The 9,528-nt window shown below is 49.5% G+C and overlaps 1 protein-coding gene across 2 annotated transcripts in view; it reads right to left on the reverse strand.

Moving 5' to 3' along the window:
• The window catches only part of LOC111145877 (paired box 5), a 191,327-nt gene that overhangs the window by 80,632 nt on the left and 101,167 nt on the right, over window positions 1-9,528 (reverse strand). The window contains exons 7-8 of one of the 2 annotated variants that reach the window (XM_022501162.1): window positions 8,241-8,297; window positions 1,724-1,853 (exon numbers count right to left, since the gene is read on the reverse strand). In XM_022501162.1, coding sequence (XP_022356870.1) covers window positions 1,724-1,853; window positions 8,241-8,297 — 187 coding nt within the window. The remainder of the gene's footprint in view (window positions 1-1,723; window positions 1,854-8,240; window positions 8,298-9,528) is intronic. The other variant, XM_022501163.1, reaches the window with a different exon arrangement.

A 9,528-nucleotide genomic window follows, 5' to 3' on the forward strand; every position in this document is an offset into this window, starting at 1 on the left:
TTTTTTCTATTTTTCCCAGAACAAGGCAGAAAATATTTCTTCCAAGGCAACCATCCACGACCTGAGTGCTTTTACGATTCTACAGCAGATAATTTAATGTGCTTTTAGGAAAGATGAGAGTTAAAAACAACACAAAGAGTAATAATGGGTCAGAGGCTAGAATTATCTCTAAAATTTAAAAAAAAATTTAAAGATCAAGCATAATTCTGACTTTGCTCTGGAGTACAAACAAGTCTTTGGTCAAAGGTTTACCTGAAAACCAATCCACTCCCAGACCTGCTGCCTGGACCCAACCACAGCCTTTCAGGAGGAGAGGGGCTCTCACTGTCTTAGAACCTATATGACATCCAGCCCTCTCCCCCAAAGATCTAACCCAAGCCCAGTTCCAAACTTCCCTGACATAACCATAGCCCACCCGTACTTCTAAGAACCCGTCTGTTCCTTCTTTTTTTTTTTTTAGAATTTTTTTTTTAAGATTTTATTTAGTTATTTGACAGACAGAGATCACAAGTAGGCAGAGAGGCAGGCAGAGAGAGAGAGAGGAAGGGAAGCAGGCTCTCCGCTGAGCAGAGAGCCCGATGTGGGGCTCAATCCCAGGACCCTGAGACCATGACTTGAGCCGAAGGCAGAGGCTTAACCCACTGAGCCACCCAGGCGCCCCCCGTCTGTTCCTTCTTACCACGTCCTGCCTAGCAGCCTACAGGGACTTTCTGTGACCCCCGGCTGGACCCCTCGGCTCTGGGCCAAGTGCCAGCCCCAAGGCTCCCACTATCTGTCTGTCTAGTATCTGAGACTGCTTCCTGCCTGCCCACTTGGACAAAACGTCCAGAGTCTGTCCTCCCATATTATCTCACTGGTGTCGGAGGGGGAAAATGTATCTGCCTAACCCAGCCCTTCTAGTCCAGCCCCTCTGCGGCACCAAGTTCAACAGTGGTGACCGGCCACCACGAGAAAGCCCTGACACAGCAACGCACATCGGTGCTTGCTGTGTGCTGAACAAGTGTAAGCACCTTTTACGAATTAATTAATGAATTAATCCTTGCAACAACACCATGGGTTGGACTCTATCACCATCCCCATTTTAGGGATTTATTTTTTAAACACGGCCCAGAATTCTTACATGATCTACTCAAAATTACAGAGCTAGTCAACGGCAAGTTCAAATCCAGCAGCGTGCCTCCAGGCTCCAAACTCTTTACACTGAGGGAGAAAGAGGCGGGCCCTGGGCCTTCCAGAAAGGCAGCTACTTTGTATCCACCAAACACCTTCCAGCCTAATCCTCCTGCCCTTTTTGACTGGCCTCTGCCTGGAAGTTTGAAATGCCAATGATAGTTTGCCAGAAGTGTGCTCTTTCTCAAGTCTCACCACCCAGGGCTGCCCTTCTCACGAGAGGGACTGAACACCAGGCCCCACCCACTTTCCGAAATCACCGAAGCCCCTGTGTCACGGGCCTTGCCTGCCATCCGTCCCAGCTCATAGTCCCTTTGGCATTTTCTCTCCTCTGGCTTTATCGGAGCAACAGAGAGCCTATTCTCACCACAGTCACAACCCCTGAGCCCAGCAGTCTCCTGCCTGACCGATACCAGGACCTCATATCGTTATTAAAACAAAAAATGTCCAGTCAAGTCCAAAAGCACCAAGCCACTCACTGCACGCGGGCAATCTCAGTCTCTCTGTGCCAATCTCTCTCTCTTTCTCTCTCTTCCACCTTAGGTGCCCTCACCTGTCACAATGGGGTAGGACTGTGGTCCAGGCACGCTGCTCCCGATGTCGGCAGGGGTGGGACTGGTCAGGTTGGCCTTCATGTCGTCCAGCCCTCCAGCCAGCGAGGCCATCGCTGAATACTCAGTGGTCTGAAAGAGGAAACAAAACAGAGAGAGCTCAGTATCCAGACTCCAAAACACCTCGGCCAGACGCCAGCACCAACCACATTCTGGGGTTCAGCCACCTCACTGGGCTAGCCCATGCCGGTGCCAAGGCCCACTGAGGGCTCACAACCCCCATTCCCCGCCCCCAGTGTCGAGAAAGCAGACTCAGCTCAATAGAACAAGACGGTGTCCAAACTCGGCAGCTGTCCCTGGGGGAGGAGGTGGGCGGTCTTCAGTGCAGCCGCACTAGAATCCCAGCCTAGCTTCCTGTCACTGCAGGTTCCACCTGCCCAGTCCTGGCGGCCACAGATGGCCACTCCCACGCAGGGAGGGAGATATCAGCAACCAAGAACAAGACAGAGATAAGAGTCGTGTTGCCAAGAGGATGGAGAGAAAAGTGTCCGACTTAAATGCTCTTAAACCACAGACGCAGAATCCCAGAAACAAGGTTAAGAGGAGTCTGAGACATCATCATGCCATGCCTTCAATTCATAGATGAGCACACTGAGGCCCAAGGCAAAGAGGGTTCTGTCCGCGGCCAACAGGGCAGAATCCCAGTGCAGGGATTAGTCCCCCAAAATCTTTCACTCAAAATCCAATACAATATGACCAAATGAACCACAGTTTGGCAAGCACCTGTCTGCTGAGAACTGCGGGGCGCACAGCTTGGACTGAGCATGTTCATGCCAACTGTGGGCGCCTAGTCCACAATCGTGCTCCTTTCTTTAAGCCATTTCATGAAATCAGAGCTTGGGATGAGTCATTTCCTTGGCATCCATGCCACCATCACACCAGTCTCCAGAAGATGCCAACCTTGGTCTTCCCATTCAGGGACAGACAAAATGAGAAGCATGAATGCCAGGTCCCTTCCTTCCACCTAACCCCCAGGCTGATTTTCAGGTAAAGGAAATATTTGCAGAGGCGCCTGGGTGGCTCACTGGGTTAAAGCCTCTGCCTTTGGCTCAGGTCATGATCCCAGAGTCCGGAGATCAAGCCCCACATCAGGCTCTCTGCTCAGCGGGGAGCCTGCTTCCCTCTCTCTGTCTCTGCCTGCCTCTTTGACTACTTGTGATCTCTGTCATCAAATTAATAAATAAAATCTTTTTAAAAATATTTGCAAACACCTAAGCCAAAGTCTTGGGTGTGCATATCAAATTCTGGTATAAGCAGTTCTCTCCAGAACCCTGGTCTCGCCTACGGAAAGCACATCCCTATCTGTCCAGGCTTATGTCCTTGGCAGACAGAGACAGAGAAGCAAGCAGTCTTCTGAGAGGAGATGCAGGCATCTTGGGTAGGAGGCTGAGGACTGAGCCATAGGGTATAGAACCGGGGGAGCCCCTTGGCCAGTGGCAGGCAGGCAGGACTCAGACACAGGTACATTCCTGCTGCTTCTCTTGGAATATGAGTTAGAAAGAATTCTTGGGCAGCTCAAAGTGGGGTGGTTGGCAGCCGTGAGTCAGCGAGGTGCTGCAGGCCCAGGCACCCTGCCGTGAGCCTCCCTGAGGACATCTTTGTTTGGAGCCCCTGGGCTCTCCATCGTCTCCAGCTGAGGCTGATTCTGAAACATGCAGAGAAGAGCACAGGCTTCTGAGGAGGAAGGATGAGAGGGAGACACGCCTCCCTGCCATCAGGAATCACTGTAGAGCTGTAGTAATTAAGACAGCGTGGGATTGGCATGGGGCAGATAAATAGATCCGTGAAACAGAAGCGAGTCCAGGAGCTGATCTGTGCATATATGGAAACTTGATATATGAGAGAGGGGATGTACAAATCAGCAGGGAAGGATGGCCTCTGATCAACAGTGCGAGGGGGACCCGGTTATCCGTTCAGAAAGAAGGGGGGATAAAGAAATTAGATCTTTACTTCACACCAGACACAAAAATCAATTCCAGGTGGATTGGAGACCTAAACAGGAAAGGCAAAGTCATCTAACGTGGTTGGCTCTAGGTCCAGCCAAAAATCCTTGGGGAAAAGCCTGCCCTTTAAAAGGAAACTAGTGGGCGCCTGGGTGGCTCAGTGGGTTAGGCCGCTGCCTTCGGCTCAGGTCATGATCTCAGGGTCCTGGGATCGAGTCCCGCATCGGGCTCTCTGCTCAGCCAAGAGCCTGCTTCCCTCTCTCTCTCTCTCTCTCTGTCTGCCTCTCTGCCTACTTGTGATCTCTGTCAAATAAATAAATAAAATATTTAAAAAATAAAAAAAATAAAAGGAAACTAGTGGTCCTGGGATAATCACACAGGTTTCTTGGTCACTGTAAGGACAGCAGTGGGTCCCAGTTATCCTTCTGCCCTGATCTGATGCCTCCTCCTCCAGGAAGTCCTTCCTGACTACCACTCCTTAGGAGGCAGGAGACCTGCTTGTGCTCTGCTGGCCCCACCAAGTGGTCATGCCAGGACAAGAAGAACCACAATCTTCACACCCATGTCAAAAGCTCACATTTATTGATCCCTTGCTCTGCGTCAGGAGCTTTACCTGAATGTTCCATTTAATCCTCACAGTAACTCCATGAAATAGGTTCTATGTTATTCCCATTTTACAGACGATGAACTGAAACCTATGATAGAAGCGAAGTAGCTTGCCTTAAAGTCGTACAACTTCTAGGTGCCACAGCCAGGATTCCAATCGAATCCACCTGACTCCCAAGTCTTGAAAATGACTCTAATGATTTTCATACTGTGAGTCCTGACCTGTAAACACATGTGAAATCAATCTGCTAGTGCCATTATTATAAAAAAATGAAATTAGAATAGACTAGAACAGAAAATATCTAAGGTTCACACACACAGCAAGAGTAAGTCCTATTTTAGAAATCTTTCACGTATAAGTGGATACAGGTCTACTAAGTAGAAGTGAGAATATGTTTCTTGCTTCAGGTCAGGACCGGGAAAGTTTTCATTCCATGCAGCGAGGAGCTGTTGGGCGAAGATTACTGTCTAGACTTCCTCCCCCACCAAATGGGACCTGGTCATGGCATTAGCCTCCTAATTTGCTAAAAAAGGAACCTGGAAGTCAGGCTCACTGGAACAGCTCCTTCAGTGCATTGCCATGAGCAAAAAAGGAGGTCAAAACAATTCTGTAAGGGTCTCTTTCAAGATGGTATCTTCTGGAGCTCCTGGGACTCTGGGGTAGAGGATAGGGCTCCTTCCTCTCTGTGCTCCCGAGTGCCCTTGTGGAATAATGAATGCATAATGAATGTTCAGTGTTTATTGAGCCTTTCTTGTGCACAAGATGGCAGGTGAAGACCAGACATGTTCTCTGATTCTCAGCCACAAACCCCAAGGGAAAAGACACATGGCCCAGAAGCTTTATCCAAGAGGAGCTGGAGCACAGAACCATTCGTTGACTGTGGAGTGAGAAGTGGTCAGGACAGGGTTCTTGAGCAGGTGGTACTGAACCCGGGTCTGGGCGATCCCCAACCCCCAAGGCTGGTAAGTGCTATAGGAAGACTCAGAGGTAAGAGGACAGGAGGGATCTGGAAAACAGGGCACATGCCCATCGTTGAAGGAAGTGAAAGTAGAAAAAGGCAAATATGGAAAGATAGTCGAGCTGGGATTCGACTGTGAAAGGCTTGCACAGGGAACATATAGATGAAAACATGAATGAGTGACCCTTAGGCGGGCCAGGCAGTAATCTCAACCAAGTGCCAGCATCCCTGCGTCCCTCCCTACCCCACTGCCAGACCTACTCTCTTCCTGGACTCCAGGCTGGGCAGCTGGGTCTGCAAGGGAAAGCTTTCATCTCCCTCAAGAAAGCAGAACCAATCTGGGTTTAAGAAAATCGCGAGGGTAGCCAACTGGGATATTCTGCCTCTTAATTTCTTTGATGTCCGGTTGGAAATGTCTTCTAGGTATTTGATTTTGTTCTGGTCAATAAATTGATTGTCAAAGTTTGTCCAGTCACCTTGATAGTTGGGTTTGGATCACCTTTCCAAGATAAAAATCTGTAACTTGTGTTACACATGTGGTAGGAGGTCCAAAAATCCAGTCTCCCAACCACAACTGGCTGCCGGAAGGTAGAGTGAACTTCCCTAAAGAGTGGGGATCCTGGGGACAGGAGACTTGGAAACCGGTCCTCAGCTATCCTTGGTTATCTGTACCTCCCACCACCACCACCACATGGTGGTTTGGTCCAAGTCTAGACCCTTCTTTTGTAGGATTCCATGGCTGTTATTCTGCTCCTGCATGAGCCAGGGGACACCATCATTTAGTTGTGGTGTGTAATTATTCCCTAAGTCCTCATCACTGCCCGTCCCTTGGGGCTGCTCATGATTCTTTCCAATCTCCTGGGCTCCCTTCCTCCCACCGCTGCTCCTCAGCCACTCCCAGCAGTCCTACCCTGGAGGACTCATCTCATTCGTCACGTAGAGAACTCCTACACTGTCCACAAGACCCAGCTCCAATGTCACCTCCTTGGTGAAGCCATTCCTGAGTCCCCCACTTCTACAAAGAAATCATGAATCTGTCTATGCTTCCCTACTTCCACAGACCTCCATTACCATTCTTCTACCATATTTAATGGCCATTTGTCGATCTCCCTCTAGGCTGCCTTGAGAGCACAGAATAGGGAACATTCCTAGAGCCCCCTAAGCACATTAGCCACAACACTTAAAAAGTTAACTGAGGGGGCACCTGGGTGGCTCAGTGGGTTAAAGCCTCTGCCTTCGGCTCAGGTCATGATCCCAGGGTCCTGGGATTGAGCCCCACATCGGGCTCTCTGCTCAGCAGGGAGCCTGCTTCCTCCTTTCTCTCTCTTTGCCTGCCTCTCTGCCTACTTGTGATCTCTGTCTGTCAAATAAATAAATAAAATCTTTAAAAAAAAAAAGTTAACTGAGAAGTGTTTGAACAAGAAGCCTAAGTGATATGCTAACTTTCCCCTGCCCCACCCCCAACTCTCCCCTCATCAAGTCAGGCGACCAGAAAACAACGTCCTCGGCCACCATGAGTTAAAACCTCTGGGGAAGAGCTTTCACTCTTCTGTGAGAAAATATCATGCATTCAACATTTGTTAGAGGAAATAAAAGAGCCATATGAAGAACTTTTTTTTTAAACCTCTGAAGACGCTGCCCATTAGAATATTCAAAGTCCTTGCCAGTCTCTCCCCAGTTCAGCACCCCTGATGGGTTTTTCTCCTACTGAGTAGTTAACCTGCCTGTGGTTGAGCAAGAAGAACCCTGGAAACCACGGCTTGCCCGTTTTTGCTTTGGCTGCCAAGAAGCTCAGTCAAATTCAGTGTTAACCACCACAACCACAACATTGCTGGCACCTGGAGCTAGGACCTTCCCTCTTTTGCCACGTCATTTCTGAACTTTTTCTCAGCCTTAACTTACTAACTTAGGTATGTGTAATTGTTTACTTTGCAGGACATCTCAGGTCCTTTGTGAAACTGGAAACTGGATGAGGTAGAAAGAATGACAGATAAAGGAAGATGGAAAGGAAGGTCAGGAGACAGAAAGAGAAGAGAGAAGGCATTACCGGTGCCTCTGGTAACCGCGACAACGTACTTCCACTTCTCATAGTTATTTGGGGGACCAAGGGCTGAACTGACGGAACACGGTGGTCACGCGTGCGTAAGCGTGTTGGTGCTCCCACATGCTCGGGAACAGGGCCCCCTCTCCTCCCACCACCGACAATCACAGGCAATAGCTGTGTTCCACACTTCTAACTTCTCTGAGCCCTCGGGGTTCTTTCTTAGGATGTTATTTGGGGCTTCTGCTCCCTTCCCATCAGAGCCGCCCTGGTGCCGTCCTTGACCATGACCCAGAAAGAGAAATGAACTGAGGACAGCAATTCACAGACTGTCCACTCCAGGGCAACCAACGAGGATAAATTCTGCCTATTGCCCCAGAGTCTCTTGAGGCCTCAAGGTCAAAGCCAGCAGGTATGGACACCCTCCTCACAGATACCATGCTCCAGATGATGGAAAGTCTTGAACTCTCCAGTGTCTGAGCTAGACAGATTCTCAGAGTCATCTTCTTCCCCAACATGGAAAAAACTGAGGTACAGGCAGGGGAATGGACTTCCTCAGCTAATTTTTACCTGATTCATATATAGCCTTTGCCCCTGTGGTAGAAAAAACTGTGAGCCAGGAGCAATAGCACGGGGTTCTCAGCCCAGCTCCGCCTCTCTCTCTCCTGTGTGACCTCAGGCAAACCAGGCCAGCTCTTGGGGCCTCATTTTCCTTATTAATATAATGAGATTTGAGTCAAACTCCTTGCTGCCTGCCTGCCAGGATGGGTATGCAGGTCCTTCAGATAAGGGCAGGGATGGTACTGGAAGCTAAGCCACACAAGGGGAAAGGAATCCTAGGAGGGACTCCAGGAGCCATGTGCCCCGGGAAAGTGGGTGCTGGGTGTCATTTGGGTCCCTAGGAAATTACCTGGAAAAGGACTGCCTGGGGCTGCACCAAGTATTGTCTCATCAGCACGGGGCACCACTGCCATAGCATGGAGGAGAAAAGAAACACAGACACGTGAGAAGGAGGGCAGCACGAAGGAGGGCAGGGCATGGGGACAAGGCTGCAGGGCTGGCTACCTCAGACAGCTACGTCAGCCCAAGAGGCTTCCCCGTCACCTGCGGGGCTCCTCCAGGCTTGCTGCCTCCAGCCTCAGGAGGTCCTTGGAAGCTGGGCCAGCGCCAGGTCAACCACACCCATCCTGAGGGACCAGACACCTGCCCACAGACACACCTACCCAGCGGGGTACACGAACTGGAGTTGGGGAGCTGTATCCCCAGGGCCTGGTCTGATGACCTGAGACTGAGGAGGCAGATGGGTCTGGATGCCTCAGGCAGCTGGGTTTGAGCTGGGGCCGGAGGACAGTGGTCTCCCTTCCTGGCCTCTGCTTCCCTAGCTGTCTGAGGACTTGCATGTGATCTCCAAATCCCCTGCCACCGCTGATGGCCCTTTGCCCCTCTAACTGGTCACCTGACAAAGTAGGGATTCCCTCTTCAACAGATGAGCTCCAAGACAAGAAAAGAGAGACAGAAGGGATCCTATAGGTTAGAGGAGACTTGAGATGTATCAATGGGTCGCAGTGTGGACCCTGACACCCACAAATAGACTGTAAAAGATATGACTATAAAAAATATTATGACATTATGAAACTGTTATAAACGCACACACAGATTGTATATTTGAGATATCTATGGACATTACAGATTTGCTAACTTTTTAGGTGTGATAATGATATCATGGTTATGCTTGTTAAGGTCTTACCTTTAAAAGAGTCATTCTAAAACATTTACAGATAAAGTGATAGGATGTCTGGAGTCAGCTTCAAAACGAAGGTAACAAAGTTCAGTTGTTAACAAATTGTGGTCTAACTATGTGACGGGATACTACTCCACAGTACAAAGGAAGAAGGCACTGAGGCATGCTGTAGTGCAGGCGAGCCTAAAAGCATGCTAAGTCAAAGACGCTAGGTCTGGGGCACCTGGGTGGCTCAGTCAGTTAAGCATCTGCCTTCGGCTTAGGTCATGATCCCAGGGTCCTGGGATCGAGTCCCTCATTGGGCTCCCAGCTCAGTGGGGAGCCTGCTTCTCCCTCACCTTCTGACCCTCCCTCCTGCTTGCGTCCTCTCTTTCCCTCAAATGAATAAATTTTTAAAATCGAAAGAAAGAAAGAAAGAAAGAAAGAAAGAAAGAAAGAAAGAAAGAAAGAAAGAAAG

The sequence above is a fragment of the Enhydra lutris genome, unplaced genomic scaffold, assembly GCF_002288905.1.
Source record: "Enhydra lutris kenyoni isolate GAN:26980312 unplaced genomic scaffold, ASM228890v2 scaffoldscaffold13, whole genome shotgun sequence".
In the NCBI taxonomy this organism is placed as follows: domain Eukaryota; kingdom Metazoa; phylum Chordata; class Mammalia; order Carnivora; family Mustelidae; genus Enhydra; species Enhydra lutris.